Source organism: Sinohyriopsis cumingii, chromosome 6 (assembly GCF_028554795.1).
Source record: "Sinohyriopsis cumingii isolate HCF-2022 chromosome 6, ASM2855479v2, whole genome shotgun sequence".
Taxonomy (NCBI): domain Eukaryota; kingdom Metazoa; phylum Mollusca; class Bivalvia; order Unionida; family Unionidae; genus Sinohyriopsis; species Sinohyriopsis cumingii.
In genome coordinates this window covers 75087994-75111944 of record NC_142966.1, presented here as the reverse complement: position 1 = coordinate 75111944, position 23951 = coordinate 75087994, and the positions used below count along the sequence as shown (strand labels likewise).

The following is a 23951-nucleotide window of genomic DNA, read 5'->3' as shown; positions in this document are numbered from 1 at the left end:
TATGCATTCCATATTAAAGCTCTGCATCTGATGAAGTTGCACACATTGCACACATTTGGCCACTTTAAAAATATTTAGCCAATGAAAGTAGTCCTGACATAAAATAATGAAACTGTTCTATTTGTAGTTTAAGCAGGAATTACCACTGAAACAAGGTCAACTGAAGATAGTAAACAAAATGGCAACACTCATGTATATTTGGACTATTCCAATGCAAGTTTTGAAGAATTTAAAAGTGATGACAATGCAAATGACATCAATTTTAATGATCAGATTTAAGATAAATGATCCGACATTAGTACCAGTCCTGTTTCTACAAATGACCTTTAAAACTTATCTGAATCTAGAATGAAACATGTGACAATGGTTGGAACACGTGACAGTACATGTGACAATATTTTGGTTGGAACACATGACACTGTTTGGTTGGAACACATGCCAGTACATGTGACAATGTTTGGTTGGAACATGTGCCAGTACATGTGACAATGTTTGGTTGGAACATGCTACAATGTTTGGTTAGAATACGTGCCAGTACATGTGACAATGTTTGGTTGGAACATGTGACAATGTTTGGTTGGAACACGTGCCAGTACATGTGGATGACTTTAAAACAGATTCAGGACAAACATTTCATTTAGATGAAAATGCAAATCTGATAGATTTCTTTTAACAAATTTCCTGAACAAATATTCTTGTCATTGGTAACTGAAACAATAATAAACCGATATGCCAAAAACAAAATTAGTGAGAAGCCTGATCCCAATATGAACAATATGTGAATATAAACATCGATTCCTGATGATTATATGTATTTGTTGGTGGAAACGAGTGGCACAAAACTTAAGTGCTTTAAATTTTATTTCTCATTCAAGTAAGTAGTTTGCATGGACAAGATTGTGGTATAAAAATATAAACAGCTGTGCTCTAACTCAAGTAGCTCTCACTCAGGCAGCCATTATGTCAATCTGGGGTTCAGCCTAGCAACAGTTGCTAGGAGGCAGTTTGCTTAGCAGGCTGAGTAGTCAAGGCACACAGCACTTGCAGAACGTAGAGAGTTGAAAGATTTTCTTTCTAGTCATATTTCATTTCTGATTGGCAACTTTTGTACAAATCCATGAACCCTTTATGCCCAGATGCTCTCAATTAAATTTGGTCAAATTCTATTCATAATATTTTTTAAGAAATAAGAAACTGCTTTCAGGTTTTCCTATTTTGGTAACCTTAATTGTATCTGATGGCAGATCAGTATACTATTTCAGAGACTAGTAAAGTCTTTTATGCAAAAATAATTTCTGTCAAATTCAGTTCAGTTAAAGCCACTCTTATGAAGTGTCACTTAAAGCATCCAGTTCTCATCTGGACCCTTGCAGTCAAATTTGGTCATATTCTCTTGAGCCATTGTTTAAAAGAAGTCACTGCTTCAAAATTTATATATATTTAATAATGGTAACCAAATTTGATGTCAGTAGGTCATCATGTCAGTGGGTCATCATGTCAGTGGGTAATCATCTGTTTGAATTGAAAAGATCTTTATGCCAGGATATTTTCTTTCAAATTTGTTCACAATCTCTCAAGGGAATAGTTTTGGAATCATCTGCAAATTTTGCAAGTATATAGAAACTGAAGATAGCACATTGTTCATGAATGTTTTAATGACTACAAATGATATTGCAATAACACAAAAGACTCCTCATATGTGAAACAAGATTTTACAGTAAATCAGGAAGAATACGGCAGACATTTTGGAGAAAAGGGACTGAATTCATAGTACAGGTTAAGTCTGGAAATAATGCTTCCTAACTAAGCCTTTATATACATGCCAGATATATGTAGGTCACAGCTTTAATAAAATTATTAACAAAACAGGAGAACATAATATATTTTGTCCCTAGTTCCATTATTCAGCAATAAAAAAATAAGGCAAACTTGTCCAATTAATAATGCTAAATGTGAAACTGTTATACAATTAGTCTTATTAAATCTGCACTGATAATTGCGAAATTTAGAATGTGTTCACTGAAAATGTGGAGTGATTTGCTTTTGTCACATAAAACATCTCAATCTGTTCTCCATTATTTGTTTTCATGGTGACCACAGTAGATATTTTGCATCACTATCATTGGATGGTAGCATTTCCCATGCTTGAATCTTTTAAAAGAATGCCCCCTGCCATGTCCATCAAAGGTTAGTTCTGGTCACCGACTGAACTGCCTTTTGTCTCCAGTCTTTTTCTTTCCAAAAGTTTTGAAAACTTTTGTTTTGTGTTGATTCTTGTCCCTATGAAAACCAAATCCTCCACCACCTCCTCTTCTTTGTATCTTGTTTCCTTTGCTACTGTGTACATCTGGATCATATGTTAAGAAAAACTCAACCTGAACAGCATCCTGACTTCACAATCAGCCCCAAATAACCAACCCTTTCAAGTAATAAATGTAACATATATATATATATATATATATATATATATATATATATATATATATATATATATATATATATATATATATATATATATATATATATAATTGCTAACAAGTCCAATTTCAAACAGCATAGACCCTGATCTGCCAGTGCATATTGTGCCAGAAGATCAGGGTCTATTTTGTTTAACTGATTACTGCTAACAAACTGCTGAGACCTTGATCTGCCCTTGCATTATCAGATTGGGGTCTGTGCAGTTGGCAGCTGGATTCGGCACAAGTGAGTAAATATGGAATAAAATGTATTTTTCTTAAACTGGCTGCATATAAACTCTGTTCAAATACATTTTTCAAACATAATCTGACATAAACAAAACTGGTTTAGGACAATTACTACAAACTACTCATAACAAAATTGTTCATTGTAATATTCTAAAGTAAAGTTGCTAATAATATACAAATTTGAACATTTCAAAATTGTAAATCTCGCTATAAGAGTTTTGACTAAATTAATACAGATTTGAATTTTATTTGTTTGTGGTTTCTCAAGATGTGCTCCATAAGATGAGTAAGTCTTGTATGTTCTTCTGTCTGTCCATCTGTCCATTTGCTTCCTGGTCCATGTATTTATTCCACCACAAATTTTGTTAGCAGCAAATCTCAGTAACTATGCATTGTACATATTTTCAAGTAATTTAGTATTTCCACCTCATGGTCGTGTGCCTTAAGGGATCATCTCTATTGATCGATTCTGGATCTTCAAATGGGAAGATGCTTGTGTTTTATGTAGTATACCATGAACTGGTGTACAATCTGGGCCAATGTGTATTGTACATCACATGCCTTTAAAATGCAGATGTGAAATTTTAGGTGTGCACGTTTGCTGCCATTTCCAAAAGAACTATGGCTTTTGATATTATATATAAAAAATTTACATTTGAATACAATAATGATTATAGATAACATGTATATTGGTATTCTTTTATGTATAAGCATAATGATCTTATTTGTGATGTGCTGAGTTTCTCCGTCTAAAATACTGGTTGAGTCATGACACTTCATCTTAAGATTGCCTCTTTTGATCAGCTTTTACCAGGAACCCAGATAACTGGTCAATTATTTCATGTACATGTCCACCTTTCTGCATGGTTATGACCCTTTTTTGCAGGCTTACGCCCACCTTTCAGCAGGGTTATGTCCCCTTTTGGCAGGTCTACCTATTTTTCTAGTTGGGTTATGCTCATCTTTTGAAAGGTTATGCCCACCATTTTGTAAAATGTTGCGAGTTGGCTTGTTATCTGACAAACAAATTCTTTGTGTGTGTGTGATTTAGATTTTTAACGTCGCTTTCAAAATTTTTCAGTCATATCACTATGATGTCTGCAGTGTGACAGTTTATAGAGATGTCTAACACTGGGGCATCATGCCACAGACATGTAGCATGATGTCCCACCTAGTCATTATCCTGACACCAGGCCGACCAGTCCTATCACTAACCTCTTAAGGCTGAGCGCTAAGCGAGGCAGCTGTTCGTACCATTTGTGTAAGTCTTTGGTATGACTTGGCCAGGGTTCAAACCCACGACATCCCGCACCCAAGGCGGACGCTCTAACCACTAGGCCACTGGAGCGGTAATAAATCTTTTAAAAATAGTCCAAAAAAAGTTTCTTAATAATTAGAAAGCAATCAGTGGACTCAACTGGACCATGGTAAATGTACATGTTTTTCTAGCCATGCATTCTGGTAGGGTAATAATGTCTTATAGACACTTGATGTTTTCTCCCTGATTTCCTTCCTATCAAACACATAAAACCAAAGTACTCACCAAAAGAGGGTTTATAAAATTGACTTGTATCATACATCAAACTTAATTCCGAGTGAAACCTCAGGTGGCGCTCTACAGTTTCGTATTTTGCATAGGGTTAGGATTTTAAAGAAAAAGAATTTCCCTGGCTTTCCTCACTGGTTATACTGGCTGTTTAAAAAAGACCTTGTATATCTTAGGTATAATGCAAAGAACCTTTAATTCCCTTTATTTTGGTGTACGATTGATGGGTGTACTATGGGTTATAGAGTATACAGCTTGGCCTTACTTCAAATGTGCACCTTTCAAAAAAGTGCTAGCTCTACTTGGTCATTTTCACTTCCTGAACATCAGAGGTAAATTGTATAAAAAAGAGCCGGTAACTTTTTTTACATTTTATATATTTGGTAATTCATTCATTGCACTTTCAGAAGCTGGTATTGTCTAGTCTGGCAAAATTCATTTTCCCTATTTTAATAGCTGCTATGTATAGTGTAATTTAGACTAATTCAGACTGATTTTTTAACACAAGGGAGCAGTCATTTTAGTTAGCAGTGTGCTTAAATCATGTAAAATTTCCAAAAGTACAATATCCAAAAGAAATATCATCCACATTACATTAATGTAGCAAAGAGGTATGCAAACATTCTCTCCACTGTGCATGTTTTAAATGCGAACTACTTCACTTTACATACGTTACTCTCTCAAAAGTACATATTATCTGGTGAGCGCCACCTCAGAAACTGGCTTCATGGTAGTAGAAGCAGTGAGCAAGGCAAGCAACTCTAACGCACCCTTCACCCACCATGCCAGTGAGTTTTATGTTCATCAGATATGTTTGAATTAAGAAACTGGAGATGTATTTTATACAACTGGATGGAGGCCAGACAGGCAAAATTAGAATCACTTGGTTTTGTTTCTTGTATGTCAATAGCAATAAAAATGAGCACCACTTAAAGACTAGACAAGAATTGGAGATTCTACTATACTCATACATGATAAGTGATCTTTTCAACATTACTTTATAGATTCCATTATTTTATTGCAAAAACTAATTTACAATAAAGAGATATACTGTATATACTTGCTTACAGATTGAATCCAACAGCAGACAATGCTGACTGATCTACCATTGTATAATGACCAGGCAGATCAGGGTTTACACTGTTTGTTCAACTGATTATGCCTAAAAAACTGCACAGATCTAGATCTACCAGCACATTATGTGACAGTAGATCTGAGTCTTCGTAGTTTGGAAGAACTGGACTTACAAGCAATCATGCATGACAGGCACAAATGCATTTTTACCAGTTTATCATACCGTATTACCCCCTCATCTTTATAATAGTAGAATTTCATAACCTTAGAATGCTATGGGACCAACAATTTTGTTCCATTTTGATGTTGTTTGAGTGTTTAGTTTTTAGGGTTGCAGGCAACGAAAGGCTTTATGATAGAACTCTGTAAACTTTAATGTGATGTGAAGTATACAAACTCTTGTACAATTTGAATTATTTAAGTTTTATGTACAAAAATCGAATGAATATATCAGAGTTACAAACGTACTAGGTATGTAATAAACCTGTCATTTGGATTTAGTTGTAACCTGAACCTTATATAAATTGAAATTAAAGCACATCATTGGACCACACTTCACTCTTTAATATTATTACAATATTGTATTATTTTTATGTACACATGACAGGCCTTAGATTACCTCGTGTACACTATTTAGTATAAATATAAGCATTTCATCTTTATCCTTCCTTGTCCTTTTCAATGCATGAAAAGTCTATCTCCAATGTATGCAGTGATCTCAAATTCAAAACTTATCAGAGTAGAATAGTTGTTTACCGATTTATCGTAGTAATTTTAGTTTCATGACAGAGTGAAATGACTGCAAGTATATGTGATTGAACAGTTTCCGTGAACTTGAATATGGTCACATTAACACTGCTAATGCCACTGGCAATTAAATGTCTGATTGTGACGTATATTAAACATTTTTTGAAAGAGAAGTGTACTTCCTTCAATTTAGAAACAAATCTGTCATTTATTTGCAATCTAGTAGGTAGGTAGGTAGGTGGGTGGGTGGGTGGGTAGGTAGGTAGATAGTTCGCCTACAGTATCTTCGGCCCATACCACAATACATTCTCACATCTGTACTGCTGATTTCAGTGTGTGTATAATTGTTTTAAGACCTTGATTATACTTTTTTAAAAATATTATTCTACCACCGGGCAAATGAATTTACTCCTGGTTCTTTTCTAACACCTTGTTTTAATGAAGATTTTTGTATCACCTAAGAAATTGCAATTCATTGCAAGAACTATGGTTTGATATCAACCTGACGATTCTGCATGATAAATTTTGTCCTAATGGGATAGAACCCTTCAGGAAAAAAATGATTTAAATAACCAATATGAATTTTACACAAAATTCTATATTTTCAAACAGACTGGCCCATCTGCTCTATGAAGGTGACTGCCCCCTGATTGTCAGAGGAAGGCTTTGACTATTTCTATTTTTCAAATCTGTTTGTTTAATTTCTTTTTGAAATCCCTGACAGAGTGTAAGGCCTAACTTGTGTTGGTGTTATACTGAGTGACCCATGAGGGGGACATACCTATGGATAAAGTATTTTATCTACATGTTTTTTAAAAAAAAAGGAAAATACCCTCAAGTACACAACTCCTGAAGTAAGTCATACAGGAAAGGTAGGTGTGTATTTCAGCAACAGACGACATTTTCAAGAATATGATTACACATGTGATAAGTAACCTTTAAAAGGTAGCTATCTAGTTTCTTCTGCTGCTCGCTAATCAATATTCCTTCTCATACAACTATTACATCTAACAAAATCCATGTAAAAGTATATGGGTACCCATGCTAAACTGCAATTTAGATGTTGTACCATTTAAAAAAACAACATCAGCCCAATGTTAGATGTGGACACTCAAGAGATGTCTTATTATGATAAAACAACACATTCTGGAGGAAAAAAACCTGTACAACTTTCCTGCACTGGTACTGCTTAGACCCAACATCCACATATTTTAAAGCCCATTTTAATGCCAGGCTGTCATTTTTTGAAGTCCATAGCAATAAAAATAAATTTTGAAGTTTTGTGATTACATTTAAAGCAATCAACCTCAGCAATGAAAAGACTACATTAGCATTACATTTGAGAATGACAATTAGTATATGATTTCAATAAAGGTATCCACATTACCACATTATGCCTCACAAGAGAAAAGACTGAGCACCTTTCACATGCGAAGCCTCCAACGCATACTCGGGATCACCCAAAGACCTTCTTTATTCGAAACTTGCCTCTAGCAAAAGGTTGATCGGATGGCCACATCCCCTCTTCAAGGATGTCTGCAAGCGCAACAACAAGAAAACCCTTTACATCGATGTCAACACCAGGTCCAGCTGGCGACATGCTCTGACCACTGGCATGAAAGCTGGTGAGGACAAGCTATGCTTGCTAGCTGATGAAAAGCGATCTCAGAGGAAGCAGCAGCTCCAACCCACAACAGACTCTACCTTCAAGTGCAGCAAGGACTGCCACTCCTGTTTTGGGCTCCATAGCCACAGCAGATGCTGCACAACCACCAACCAGGACATCTCTCACGGGCACACTTCCATCGTCTCTCGAGACTAATGGATGCCAACCATCCACATTACCACGTTCATTTAAAATAGTACAGTAATAAGTGCACATAATAGTTTGGACAGGATCTATAAAAAAATGTACAAAATTGCAATTGGCTTGGCCTGCATCAAGTCAACATCGTACATGAAGCTATAAAAAAATCATATGTAGAACAAAATACTAACCTCTCACAAGGCATTAAATGTTGCATACAGAAAGATTTTAAAAGAATAAATCATAAAGCGAAATGTATCTGACAATAGTCTGTGCACAATTAAATAGTCTAGTGTATGATCAGACAGCATAATACAAGCAATGTAAACATCTCATTACCAGATAATTCAGATGGTGGCTCTCTCTTGTAACCAGCTAATTTTATTTAAAACTGCCTGATGGTGTGTGCGAAACTAAAATTACAATGTTTGTCTTGGACATTAAAAAAATACAAAGCTTTCCAACAGCTGAGGGATGTAATAGATGCTGTTAGATTGGTTTGCTTTCCATGGTCTGTAATACTTTATGTAGTCCAGGTTTTGCCATATTTCTGGACGCTGTGTGCCAAAGACACAACTTGCATAGGTTTTTCCATATTGTCTTTTGCATTATTCCACTGGTTTTGACAATGAATCCAATTTGTAAATCATATTTTGTGGTCTTTTACTTCCTAATCAAGAGTTCATGGAAGGGGCTTATGCTCCAATGGACAAAAATGAATTTTCAGGAATTCAAGACAAGACTGTTTCTTGCCGATTGCATCTTTAATATTCTTGAGCAATTAGATTTTCAAATTAACCAAAGTGGCAGCCATACTGGATTTAAGATTAGTACCAATTTCATTTATGACAAGCTAGACACTCTTAGAAGACTATAGGTGAACACTCCATGTTGATATGACCATACATTCAGGAGAATTGGTGTTAAGATTTCCAATATATACATTATGACAGCCGTATTTTTCAGGTCAGATCAGCATAATTTTCATTCAGGATGCATACCAGATACAATAATCATATTCTTCTAGTGAAAACCATATGCGAAAATAAGTTTCCACTGAGGAAGAGTAGCAATATCAAGATTTTTAAGATGGCTGCCATGGTGTCCATACTGGATGTCAAATCGGTGCCATTATCATTTATGACCATTAATCCAGGATCAAGCTGTTATGGCCATACTGGATAATCAGATATGCAAATTTATTTTATTCAAGTCCAACTTGACACCACAAGAGGTCTTCCAATGAAAACCCCATGCTGATGTGAATTTCTATTTGGGATGAGTAGCAATGATAAGATTTTAAAGATGGCTGCTGTGGTGGCCATGATGGAGTCAGATTGGTGCCATTTCCATTTAGGACCAACAAGCATCATAAAAAGTCTTCTGGTGAAAACCCCATGTTGGAATAACTTTCTGTTCAGAAAGAGTACCAATAACACTGTTGTTTTTTCAATGCACTTGAATTGTTTTCCTCAAGGTTCAGAAGCTGCACCAGTAAATATTGAGTATTTGAATTTAGTATTATTTTATATTTTGTGTGCAAGTCAGTGCAAAAATTGACCACGTGCTAAATCTGTCAACTGGATTTGTTATTTTTAGTTTTGCCATATCCCTACATAAGACGGCATGTACAAATTACTGCTCACTAGAACTGCCAGCAAGAATTTTTTGAATTTTGGTGTTGTGGTAGTCCTATAGAGTGGGTTGGTGTAAAAAAATTACTACTTGCTAGAACTGTCAATACACTTACAACTTTGGAAATATATCAAAATCATAAAATCTTTAAAGCCTCCAGCATTACTTTTCTTATTACAATAAAACTCATCTGGTAAAGTCTGTCAAAAACATGCAGAAATTTTATTTCTCTGTGGCACTATGTCACAGGGGGAATCACGATGTCATCCTATGCCACAAGGAGAATCCTGACATCACACTATGTTGCTGAGAGAATCCTGACATCACAATAGAATCAAAGCTTCCACTGGTGTATCACAGATCTGCTGCTGTACGTTTTGACATTTATCCAATCAGAAAGTGTCATACATTTGTTGATGTGTTAGAATGACTAATTATACACTGGATGCAATCACATGAATATACATAAAACTAGCCAAAAGAAGAAAATTAAATTAACATAATTTAGCAATTTCACATTCAGTGACCTTGACCTTTGATATACCAATCACAGATTCATATGGGAGCAGCCATTCCTAAAATGTAATTAAACCATAAAGTTGCCATAAGCACCACAGTGTTTGGAAGTTTTTCATACTGAACACAAGATGTCAGATTTTGCTCCTGTGACCTTAACCATTGACCTCTGATCTTGGAAATCAATATGGGAGGTACCTCTGACCAAGTGTAGACTATTTATGAAGTCTAATGAAAAATGAATATAGGAAACTTTTAATGCGGAACTAACAAATTTAATGTCGACTCTAGTGACCCTGGCCGTTCACATCTTGGCTTCTGAATCAAAGAGTGACCTGAACAAGTTTAGTCTATCCATGAAGTTTGACAAAATTTAGACAAAGGAAACTTGACTTATCATGCAGAAAGGAAAATCACATTTTTAGCTCCAGTGACCTTGGACCTTTGACTGAGAGTGTCAAATCAGTAAGTTATTTTCCTCTTAGCTGAGCCACAAATGAAGTTTGAAAATGAGAAAAAAAGACTACATCAAACTAACATAACATAAACACTTTGTCTACAGATGGATGGATATCGCTAATGTAATATACCCCATACACCTTCAGGTTGGTGTGTAAAAATTAATAAACCCTAAAGCAGATGGATATGTCATTCTTTTCTTTTTATAAGCTCACATGATATAATTCTGACATTCATAAATATATCACCCTTTACAGGTTTAACATTATCCCTGTTATCTAGCAAAAGGATACTCAAGTCTACATAAGGAGGAACTCGGAAGCCAAATGACTTGGCCACCTTCTGAAGGTCTAGCTTCTCCACGTTGAAGATGCTTTTGAGACTATGGGAAGCGTAGGCTCTAACATAGGACTTGTATGCTTCCTGGGCTGATTTGTGTAGGAAATAGTTCTTCTCTATCAACAGCTCCAACTGCAAATAGAAGGAACAAGAAATGTTGATAATGAAAAATTCTAAACACATTCCGGCCTCAAAAACAGTCTCCTCCTTTCAAATGGCTAACTGAAGAACACTAGTCAGAGGGTCATTATCCTGACAAATTTTCATTGGAACACCTTTTCTGACATTTTAAAGGTCGATTCCTTATAAGACTTATTAGGACTTATTGTTATAGCTCATAAGCATGCAATATCGTTGTTGTCTAACATAGGACTTGTTTGCTTCCTGGGCTGATTGCACTCATTGTATCCTGCGACTCTGGCTGCCTTGCATAAGATAAAATGTTATCACTTCCTTCTAATTTGATGGCCCATAAAGTCTGGTGTCCTATGTGACTGCCTAGTTTGCTGATATGGTAGGGCTTACCCTACTTGTCAGCAAAATACAAGAAGTTTCATGTAACCCATTTAACAATTTTACCAACTTCCATTTAAAAGCTAACTTTCACAAAGATCACATCTGAAGAATTTACAAATTCTACCCATTACCTCCAACTGTCAGTCAATAAGTTGTTTTTTGTTCTGCATTCTACAAAGACCACAGAGCTGGTTACATGTGAAATGATGTGCAATTATCACTGGGCAACAGGCTTGAAAGGTGTTGCTGCTACGTGTTTAACTGATGGCGGCAACAGTGCTACAGAGCATGTATAAATTCAAGTCATCATTACTTTATTATTTTTCATCTGATTTTCACAATAAAGTGAAACATCCATCATTATAAAATGATACAATTTTAAGAAGACTGTATTTCATCTTAAAGAGAGTAATATGTTAACAAGCGTGAACGAGTCAATTGTTCCATCTTAGTGTTTTTTAAAAACAGGGCTTAACTGTAATTTAAAAAGAGCCAGAATTTCTCTGAGAGGACCATCCATGAAATTCATGCATACCAGGATGTTTTTTTCGTCAAAATTTGTGAAATTCTTTCGACTGAAATCATTTAGAAGTTTTTCTGTTTTGGTCATGGTGGTCATATTTGATTGGTTGATGTTGTTGTTGTTTTGGGGCTTAACGCCATTTTTCAGCACACAATAGGCTATACATGGCGGCCAGTATTAATGGTGGAGGAAGAACCCGGGAAAACCCCGGAAAGAACCACCGACCCACGAGAAGCTACTGGCAAGCTTTCTCACATACCCACATTGGCTGAATCCTAGACTCGAACTGCCGCAGACAGAGGTGAGATGGCAGTGATCCGTAACGGAGAGCGCTTTAGACCACTCGGCCACTCTGGGCCCCATATTTGATTGGACTGGTATGATCTGAAGACCTCCATTCCAGGATGCTTTCTTTCAAATAAATTTAGTAAAATGCTGAAGAACTCATTTAAAGTTTGTTTATATGTAGTAATGGTGGCCATATTGGTGAACAGAATCGCATCCACTGAATAACATTGAAAGGCTTTGATGCTAGAATGCTTTGTGTAAAATCTTGTACAGAATGGTCAGAAGGATTTTAAGGCAAATTTATAAATAAACAACAGATTACATACAGTGGACAACAGAACCATGCCATAAACTCAGTTAGCCTGTGTGTGTGCATGTGTGTGTGTGTGTGTGGTTTGGATTTTTAACATAGCTTTAAAAAAATTTCAGTCATATCGCTATGATGTTTGCTGTGTGGCAGTTTATCACTAAGCTGACTAGTCCTAACACTAACCTCTTGATGCTGAGCACTGTGTGGCAGCTGTGTATTTTTTATAAGTATGTGGTATGACTCGGCTGGGGTTCAAACCTGCGACCTCCTGCATCCGAGATGGACGCTCTAACCACTAGGCCACCAGGGTGGTCTCAGTTAACCTAACATCCAGGTGAGCTAAAAATTCATTACTGCATAATAATAGAATAATGTGTGTATGATGACCTCATGTCAGTAACGTTGCCAAGTTTAGGAGCAATTTGTCAGAAACTGAGGACTAGTTACATACACAAGAAATTAACATAAAAAAGGAGCAATACTATGGAAAAGTGCATAAAGATGATGATGACAGAACAAGATACATATCTTGTCCTCCAGTCATTATCTTTGAAACTTCCAAACAGTCCATGGAGAGATGCAGTATATGAGAATTTCGGAAGCTATACATATATATTACATGCGAACATATGAGACAAATGGAAAAGTCTCGAAGTACAATATGCTGGTGACACTTTCATGGCAGTGGGTAAAAGACAAAGACAAATGAACTGCAAGGTCTGTAACATAATTTAATTCAATCTCAAAATGAATTGTGCTACATTTCAAAGGACTCCCGGGTTTTCATACTATCAAATTCACACACATACACTCAGGGGCCCCAGGCCGACGAGTAGTCACAGGTACTTGCCTTTACCTACAGTAACAATAGAAATGGTTTATTGTTGATGTCACGTGACTGTATGACCTCTGATGTCATTGACATATAGGTTGCGAGAGTTATTTAGTCACGTGACTAGGAATGCAAATGGTCATATCCAGGTCAAATTTCAGCAAAGACTTACTTTCGTCTCGTTTGTAAGTGGATTAAAGACATGACTAATGCTATGATCGCAATTTCTGAGAAAATAAAACATATTCCTGTCGATTTCATGCAGGTGTATCTTGATGAAAGATCGTTCAAGTTTGCTGGGCCGACTAGTAAGAGGCTATACCCCATGCCGACACTAAATGGTGTCGGTGAATTCCAACTTTTCGATAGGGAATGGACTCTGACCCTACACCCTGTCCATGTGGGTTAACTTGGCCAACATGGGCATGTGAGAAAGCTTGCCATTAGCTTCCCATGGGTCAGTGGTTCTTCCTGGGGACTTTTCGGATTCTTCTTCCACCAAATATGCCAATTGCCATGTATAGCCGTGTTGAAAAATGGTGGTAAACCCACAAAACCACAACACACACAACCAATTTTAGTTTTAATCTGATCAAACTAATACAATGCATGTTTGAAAGTTTTTTCTTTTTAATTAACCCAAGATATATGTCAATCTAACTAAGCTGTTAGATCAAGAAATACAAATTCCATGTAAAGTTGCTATTTTGAGATTACTTTCTGCCAACATGATAAAGCTTCAACACTTAAAACTTATCATGAGAAACTGCACATTATTTCACTGAGCAGAATACCTGGTGGTATAATGTACTGATGGAAATATTGGAAGAAAAATCTAAGAACAGACCCATCACACAGATTTCAATCAATCTTTATAGTGTATTCACCAGTCTATAATACTCAACTGCCAGCATAGTAGTGTCCAAGTCAGACCTGCTAGTGTATTATATATGCCAGATCAGTGTCAATACTGTTTGATGGAAGTGAGAATCATAACATCAATGTAGACCCTGACCCACCAGTGCAATATATATGGCAGATCTGCATCTGTTGTTTTGATGAAAATATGAATTACCCACATACACCACGGCCTGCTGGTGAATTATGCATGTCAAAATCAGTATCTATGCTATTTGAGGGAAAAGAGAAGTATAATGACCAATGTAGACACTGAACCACCAGTGCATCATGCATGGCAGAACAGTGTCTATATTTCATTCAGGAAACAAGTAGAACCACAAGCACAGAACCCAATATGAACATGCCTTATTAAAAGCAAATCAGTGTCTAAGACGTCTTATAGAAATGTGAAGTTGAACACAATTGTAGACCCTAAGCTGCAAGTCCATTATATATGGCTGCTCCGTGTCTATGATGTTTGAGTGAAATTAAAAATAGTCTCACCAGTGTTGGCCCTGAGCTGCCAGTGTATTATGTATGGCTGATCAGCTTCTATGTTGTTTGATGGAGAAACATAATTGTAAATTTAGACACAGATCTGACAATACATTACTTAAGGCATATCAATATCTATGCTGTTCAATTGAAAAAAGAAATATAATTACTAATCTAGACCCTGAACTTCCAGTGTATTATATATACAAATTCAGTATCCGTTGTACACCATTTGATCTAGATCCTGACATGCCAGTGCATTATATATGGCAGTTCAGTGTTTATGCTGTTTGATGGAAATGACAATCACCATCATATATTATGACCTGCTTGTGCATTAGGTTTTGTAAACCAGTATCAATGCTGTATGATGGAAAGAGGAAGTAGAATCACCAGTGAAGATCCTGAGCTGCCAGTGCAGAACAGTGTCTATGCTCCTTGACAGAAACAAGTAGGATCAATGATGTGTGTGATTTGGATTTTTAACGCTTTACAATTTTTCAGTCATATCACTACGACGTCTGCAGTGTGACAGTTTATAGTGATATCTAGCACTGGGGCATCAAGACGCAGACATGTAACACAATGTCCTACCCAGTCACATTATCCTGACACCAGGTCGACCAGTCCAAACACTAACCTCTTAATGCTGAGCACCAAGCGAGGCAGCTGTTAGTTGTTGCTGTTGTAGGGTTTAATGCCATTTTTCAGCACGCAATAGGCTATACAAGTCGGCCAGTATTAATGGTGGAGGAAGAACACCAGAGAGAACCACCAACTCATGGGAAGCTATTGGCAAGCTTTCTCACATACCCACATTAGCTGAATCCGAGACTCAAACCCACGCAGACAGAGGTGAGATGCAGTGATCCGTAACAGAGAGCGCTTTTGACCACGTGGCCACTCGGGGCCCCGCAGCTGTTAGTACCATTCTTGCAAGTCTTTGGTATGACTCGGCCAGGGATCGAACCCACGACCTCCCGCATCCGAGGCAGATGCTCTAACCACTAAGCCACCGAAACGGTATCACTGACATGTGAAGGAACATTATGTATGGCAGCTCAGCATTTATATTTAATGGAAATAAGAAATGGAAACACCAACGTAGACTTGAACTGACAGTGTACTATATATGGGATTTCAGTGTCAAAACTATTTAATGGAAATATGAAGTTGAATAATCAATATAGACACTGATCTGCTGGTACACTGTGAATGGCAGGTCAGTGTCTATGCTCTTTGCTGGAAACAAGATGGATAATACCAATGTAACCTGATCTGCTGGTTCATATACAGCAGATTGGTGTCTATGTTCTTTGATGGAAAAAAGAAGCAGAACACCAGTGTAGACCCCAACCTACATTATGTGACATGCTGCACACATTACACCTCATAGAAATCTAGTAAATCAAAGTGATTTATTTCTCTTTACAGGTACTTTATCATTTGATATCCCCACATTTCATGCAAGATCATATAAAACCCAGCACATTAGGCTTTTTTACTGCCAGAAAATTTGAGTTTTAAACATTATTTATAGCCTCTTCTGCAACTTATCAGTGCTAACACTGATTATTTATCAGTGTTTGGACACTGATTACCCTGCCTCTCCATTCTAGACTGTATCTTCATTATTACATTACAACACAAAATTCTGACATAAAATGCATGGAAACTTGCAATCTACCAGTCTATTTTGGCCCAGTGTGATTGAATCTGGTGTTGTTATGTACTTGTTACTATTTTGTGTTCCAAATCTGCACTGGTAGAAAAGATTAAATAACTACTACTGATAAAAAACGCCTTAGATCTAAAGTGGAAGTCTTATCATTTTAAACCTGGTAAAATTATTATTTAAGAAAGAACGGTAGTCAGCAATCCCAGAACAGAATACTTTGAAGTTGAAGTACAACAAAGGCAACAACCAGTAAAATCGGTTAATTAAAAACTTCACTCTGAAATAAATATATACAGAAATGCAGCAATTACCATATTTATCTGATGATAATCCAATGCTTTATGACAAGCACAAAACAACTTTTACAAAACTGTGACAAATATTTGGAGAAAATATAAATTGTGTCTAATAATAAGCCCAGACCTATTCATTTATAAATTTATTAGACTGGTATCCTGGTCTAATGATAGAAGATATACAACGATCTAGATGTGTATCAGAATTGTGTTAAATGTGGCAATTTACAAAACCAGAATTTGCAATGGATTCCGCTATATAATTTTGTATATTACTACATGCCAATTTAATCTTGCATGGTTGATCATGTTTTTAATACAGCCATTCAATCAGTATCTATGTATCACATTCCCATACTGGAACAAATTGGTGTCTTCACATATTTATGTGCATTGATATATTTGGATGCAGTGGATCAAACCTGTACATGCCCCAATTCAGTCTGAATTTCATTCACACCATAAAACTAAAAGTATTTAAAAAAGCACAACAGAGGGGGTATGTACTAAACAATGCTTCTTGAGTATTATTCCAAGTCAGGGTAAATAACTCCTATGATAAGGTTTATGAATATGTCTCAGCCAAACGGTCATTTGTACCCTAATGCCTTATCAAACGTGTTCTTTCCACCCACTCTGAACAAAACATGAAATTTTGTGTTATTTATTTACATCTAAGCTGTAAAAAGTGAACATTAACAATAACATGGTGCCCAAGTAGGCCTGAGAGTGATCATCTGGCTCACATCTGCCCTTAATAGACAAATAAAAGAGTTGCTGAATAAAAGAAAGAAAAAAAACTTTGAGGAATACTTCTCTCAAGATTTCTTCAATTCTTTTCAACAGTTATGCCAATAATTTCATTGACAGGTTTTTTATTTTTATGGCAGATTATAATTACATAATGGGAAAAAGGCCTTCAAATGTATGCTTTCTGTCTATCAAATTCTGTTAAGTCATTACTGAGAAGCTGTGAAAAGGTTTTTCTATTTTAAGTAACAGTGGCCATATTGGATTGTGAACCAGCACTATCCACACACACTTTAACTGATTCGGCCCCAATCCTGTCTGTAGGCGTGATGAGGCTGTACCCTACTTCCAAGCTCTGCAGCATCAAGGTCATTTAAGATACACCAACATGGGTGGTATTAAAAAAAAAAAGCAGACAGATATAGCTCTAAAATGATATCAAATAATCTGGAAGTTCTAGTTGCACTACAAAATAGAGAAAGAAAAACCTCATTTTTTGGACCTGGTTTTTTTTTCTCACCCAAAATTCGCTCGAGATCGGAATGCGATTTTGTGTCCGGATTTGAGACCTTTTGGCCTCAGATCTAAGGCATACCGGTCTTAACTGCACACAGACAGGTGAACCGTTGCAAAAACTAGGATAAGGTGGGCATTTGGAATAAATTGCGGTCTCCATACGAAAATGATGGGTCCATTAAGCAAAAAAAAAAAAAAAACTTAACCCTTCTGCTCATGTGCAAGCAAAATAACCAATGGAAAATGATGTTTCTAATACAACTAGTTATTAGTCTCATGGAAAGCCTATGTATTATGATGTATTCAGTAATAGCCCCCCAAATTTCCTACGCACATTTCAGGCAAAAAAGACAAAAACCTCTGGGGCCGAATGAGTTACCCGGATGCTTTATACATGTATCAAATCTGGTCCTAAACCGCTAAGAAAGGGTTCAAATATTTTGAAAATTTTACAAGTTTGTTTTATCTCTAATAATAGTGGAATATCATAACAATTAATGTCACATCTTGTCACATTTATTTTTAAAATGAAGTCATTTATTGTATTATAATTTTATTTTAGTAGTAACAGCCATATTGGATGGCAAATCTGCATAATTTTTATCTATTTCAATGGTGTTTTTTTTTTTTACATTTGGTTAACCACTTGTTCATAAGATATTTAAAGGATTTCCATTTTTTTTTAAAAGCTGCTGTATTTGATGTATTTGATTGCTTGTAAGAACCTGAGACTTACTGATATCAGCCTGATGTCTGTGAATATTGGTCCAAGTCCATTAAGTAGTTTAAAGCCAAGTAGCAAGTGTTGACAAATGCATCAGACATGAAGCATGCGTGCCTGATGGGCATTCATTTTTCATTTCAACTGCATAATACAAGATAATAGTGCTCCAGCAATGATTTTTTTAATAGGGGCACGAGGGCACAATTTACAAATGGAAGGCTTTTCATCAGAATTGCACCTTTAAAAAAAAAATTTGTGACATTTTCTTTACAGTTATAGAAGTATTTACTGCCGGTGATTAACTGGAATATCAATTTTTTAAAAATACAGGACATGAAAGTACACAGGTTTTAATGAGACAATTTGGTGAAGAGAAAGAGAGACATAGAGTGCTCTAAATTTGAGGGAACGGCATATGTTGCAGATCACTGATTATACTCTCTTTCCAGCAAGAACTGGTATCTATATAACCCGTGAGATATTGATTCACTTGGATTTCATCACCTAATCTTTAGAAGATTTGGGTTTCATCGCCTAATCTTTTAAAGACAAGATTTTTACTACTTTACTCTAAATTATTCTGCACTAACAGTTGGTTGGGCTGGATGGACTGTAATGGCACTTTCAACATATACATCATGCTGAGGAAATAGTAGCTAAGTGCCTGTCGAAATGACATGCTAAGGCAGCCAACCTGTGCTGGCCTGGGCAGGTATCAAACCTGTGATCCTAGAATTATAGTCCAAAGCTCTACCAGCCAAAATACCACAATTCCCTGCACTAATAGAAAAGGCAGTGTATGCATAATGGCTATATAAAAAAAATTAATTATTGGATACAGCACTGGCTGAAAAACGAAGGCTACAGCATTTATTCCTTCCCTGTTACACAAGAAATCTTATCTGTACCACAATTCTTAGTCCTTGTACCAAACTGATTGATCTGGAGCTATGCCACAAACAAAAGTCAAATGAATCTATCAGGGAAAATCTAGAAGGATAAATTAAATATCTGTATTAGACGGAGTAAATTTCATGGTTTAAATATTATGTCAATAACTTCTTTTAGTATTGTTATCACATTGCTCTTTCTTTTGAACTATTCCCCAATCCAGTCTGAAATCCCTCCACCAATTAGCAGTTGTATGTCTTAGATAAAAAAAATAAAAAAGACATCAAACTGAACATGATCCCAGTCCAATGCCTTAGTTATTTCCATTGTTCAGAATATGGTCTTGCTTTGAGATGGACAGAGACTAAAAGGTCATCACAGTAAGGTGGGAGGAGGGAAATTGGCAAAACAGCAGGTTAAATATTAGAATTATAATTCATTTTCCACATGAAACTAAATTTTAATAGCAGTAAAGCATTAGTCACTATTTATTGCATCACAGACTAGACCAGCCAATCGGGAGGCTGACAGCCACAATATAAGCTGTCAATGTAAACCTACAATTTGCTGTCGGCAGGGTGCTCTGATGTTGACTGGAGGATCTTTTGACAATTTTTCTGTGCTGAAACAATTGAGCCTAAAGCTTAAATGCCTTCACTCTGCAGTGATACTGGATGAACACAGAATGAAGACATGGAGAAGTGAGAGTTACGGAAGGCCACTTTCATTAATTAAAGAATGATCAAGAAAGGCAGCAAAACAGCCCTAACCTCATGAACTTTAATTCTCATGAAAGAAAGATTTTTTTTTTTCGTGAGAGACTGATAAGCCCTTCTGATGGTCAGAATATTCCACCTAGAGATGAGAGCTGCTGAAATATGAGGTAGCACTGAGACCCAGAAAGAGATGGTTTCTTTCCCCTATTTGGTTTATTAAAACTGAAACATAAACTGCGCAAAGGAGCCTATCTTAATCATCCACTGCACAGACACAACTGAGACAAGGTATTTCAAAAATGGATTAGGGGCTACCCAAGGCAGCATATTCTTGGCCAGAAACCTCAGTTGCCAAAGAAATGAAACCAGATCATAGCTGCTGCTAAATTGTAACCAACCATTTTCAGCAATAAGGCATGTCTTTTGCGTCCTCTCATTATTGATGCTTGGGAAAGAAGGAAGACTGAAGGGAAAGGTTCCTAAATGAAGCCTCACCCAAGAATTCATAAGGTGGCTATGTAACAATCAAACAAAAAGGTTCTACATAAGCATTCAAGAGCAAGGGATTGGTCTGAAATTTTGGTTGGTTGTATTATCAGGATAGCAGCTATATTTGATGGTGGATAATCATCAGTTGGATAAATCTGAAAGGTTTTCTTGCAAGGATTCTTTATGTCAAAGTTTTCCTCAGTAAAAGTCATTTTTATTTTTAGTAATGGCCACAATATTTGATGGCAGATTGTCATATATATATATATATATATATATATATATATATATATATATATATATATATATATAGGGGGCTCCGAGTGGCCGAGTGGTCTAAAGCGCTCACCATTACGGATCACTGCCATCTCACCTCTGTCTGCGTGAGTTCGAGTCTCAGGCTCGGTTAACGTGGGTATGTGAGAAAGCCTGCCAGTAGCTTCTCGTGGGTCGGTGGTTCTTCCTGGGGTTTTCCAGGGTTCTTCCTCCATCAGTTATACTGGCTGCCATGTATAGCCTATCTTGTGCTGAAAAATGGCGTTAAACCCTACAACAACAACAACAATATATATATATATATATATATATATATATATATATATATATGACCTGCCTTCTATCAAATTAGTCAAATTCTGTTAAGCACTTCTAGACATGGTTTAATGATTTTTCTCATTTCATTATTTTAGTAATGGCAGCCAAGCTGCCTAACATATTAGCATCCACTGAACAAATCTGAAAAGACATGTCAGAATGCTCCCTGTAAAATCAAATGCAAATTGGTCAACTGTTTGATTCCATGTCAAATATTTCAGCCTCAGTAAACTTAAAGCTCACCCCCCACCAAATAAGGGTCCTGTGGGTTTTCAGTTTTGATGGGTTTCACTGTATTACATCATGGTAGATGTCAAATGTTTGAACCCATGTCGAATGTTTGATCCCATATCAAATGTTTGATCCCATGTCAAACGTCTGAACCCATGTCAAATGTTTGATTCCATGTCAAATGTTTGATCCCATGTCAAATGTTTCAGCCAACAAACTGTCAGATTCTTGTAACATCACAACTCATGTAAAATGTTTGAGACAATCAAACTGTGTCTGAATCCTGTCTCACGGCTCATGTAAAATGTCTGAGACTAGCAAACTGTCTGAATTCTGTATTACATCATGGTTCATGTACAATGTTTGAGACCATCAAACTGTGTCTGAATCCTGTATTACATCACGGCTCATATAAAATGTTTATGACAATCAAACTGTCTGAATCCTGTATTACATCATGGCTCATGTAAAATGTTTGAGACTAGCAAACTGTGTCTGAATCCTGTATTACATCATGGCTTATGTAAAATGTCTGAGACTAGCAAACTGTGTCTGAATCCTGTATTACATCATGGCCTGTGTCATTTTTATATTTTCTTTTCGTTATTTTCTTTTATTGGGAGCAGAATCATCAATTTGATTTCCACAAGTTCCTTGACTTAAACATTTGCTTTTATTTATGACTGGAATCATTATCTACCAAGTTCAAATGTATCAAGGATGAACCCTGAATGCAAAGGATATGTCCTTAAGCAAACTGATTTGAAGTTTATATCAAAATGTTTGTTATCTGGTAAATCCTTTTCCATTGTACCAAAGGCTGCTTCTGTTAGTGTACCACACAAACTTGAAAGTGGAAGAGACAGGCAAAGTACTGTAGCCCAGCAAGTATTAAAATTGGACTAATTAGTGATACAATCCATCTATTACCTGCCTAATTGCTTGTGTTTTTGCTTGTTTCATCACCAACAGTTACAGTGACCCTCCCTGGTGAGGCAATATGTTATAAGTTGGCAAGGCTAATTGGTTCCGTGGAGTATTACCTGGTAACAGTGTACAGCAGTTGAAAGGCTTGGCAGGGAACTGTTTGCCATATTGCACCCAAGACTAAAAAGCAGGCACACACAGAAAAGCTTGAGTGTGTATGTGTGATTTGGATTTTAACATAATTGTAACAATTTTTCAGTCATGCTGCTACAATGTCTGCTGTGTGGCAGTTTTTAGTGATGTCTGGTACTGAGACATCATGCCACAGACATGCAGCATCATGTGCCACCCAGTCACATTATCCTGACACCAGGCTAAAGTTCCAACACTAACCTCTTGATGCTGAGCACCAGGTGAGACAGCTGCTAGTACCATTTTTATAAGTCTTTGGTATGACTCAGCCAGGGTTCGAAACCATGACCTCCCCCAACTGCAGCGAATGCTTTAACCACTGAGGCCACCGGAGTGCTCAGAAAAGCCTCAAAAGGACATATAAAAACTGACTCACATTATAGACCTAAAGTTCATCGTAACTGCTATTCCAGAGCTTTCCATCTTGTACAAAACCTCTTTCAAGATAAACACACATCTTAATGTTAAATCATAATATCACCATTATTATTTGTAATTAATACAAGAAAATCTAAAAATACCATTACTGCTAAAATTAAAAGTGATCAAAGTTAAAAATACAATTACAGTTACATAAAACATATTTTCAACTGTTGTTACTTTGAAATCCACTCCAAACAGTCTGCCTAGGATTTAGGAAGAAACTGGTTTAGATGCAATGTGGCTGTATGTATGTACACGTTTTTGTAAGTATGGATGCCAACACCGAAACCATAACTCTTTTTTACTTGGTAAAAGTGAGCTAATCAGAAGACAATATGTTGGCCAGTGATAGAAACTCCACCAGCATCAATCAAAACCGAATAAAAATATACTGGGTAACCTCAGACTATGCATACTCCTCTCTCGTCCACTATTCATACACACATACACAAAAAAAAGAAGAAAATGTTTTGAGTCTTTCAGATATGTTATAAGAGAGGTAGAAGTGGGTATGTATTATAATCTATGAATCAAACTTATAACACGGAATAGAGTTGTCACAAGATAGCGAAGCTTGATTGCACTTTTTAGCACAAGAGGTGCATATTCTCTGCTTCTGCTGTACAGATTATGGCACTGGGGGTACGGCATTAGTTTTCTCTTTCCACCTCCTTTAGGCTAATGTCTAAAAACTGCAGCAATCTCCGAGTGCATCGTGATGAGAAATGTTTGCGAGGGAGTATAAAGTATTCAATCTGGCAATCTGCATCATGTCATGTCTTCCACTGAAATAGCAAAACTAAGAAATTTACCATCCTAAAGTATTTGCCAT

The 23951-nt window shown here is 36.4% G+C and overlaps 1 protein-coding gene across 2 annotated transcripts in view; it reads right to left on the bottom strand.

The window, feature by feature from the left end:
• Positions 1-1637: 1637 nt before the first annotated feature.
• The window catches only part of LOC149797225 (uncharacterized), a 128293-nt gene continuing 105979 nt past the window's right edge, over positions 1638-23951 (bottom strand). For both annotated transcript variants that reach the window (XM_089961914.1, XM_089961913.1), the window contains exons 16-17: positions 10783-10960; positions 1638-2347 (exon numbers count right to left, since the gene is read on the bottom strand). In XM_089961914.1, the coding sequence (XP_089818040.1) occupies positions 2199-2347; positions 10783-10960 (327 nt within the window). In that variant the 3' untranslated portion in view covers positions 1638-2198. The remainder of the gene's footprint in view (positions 2348-10782; positions 10961-23951) is intronic.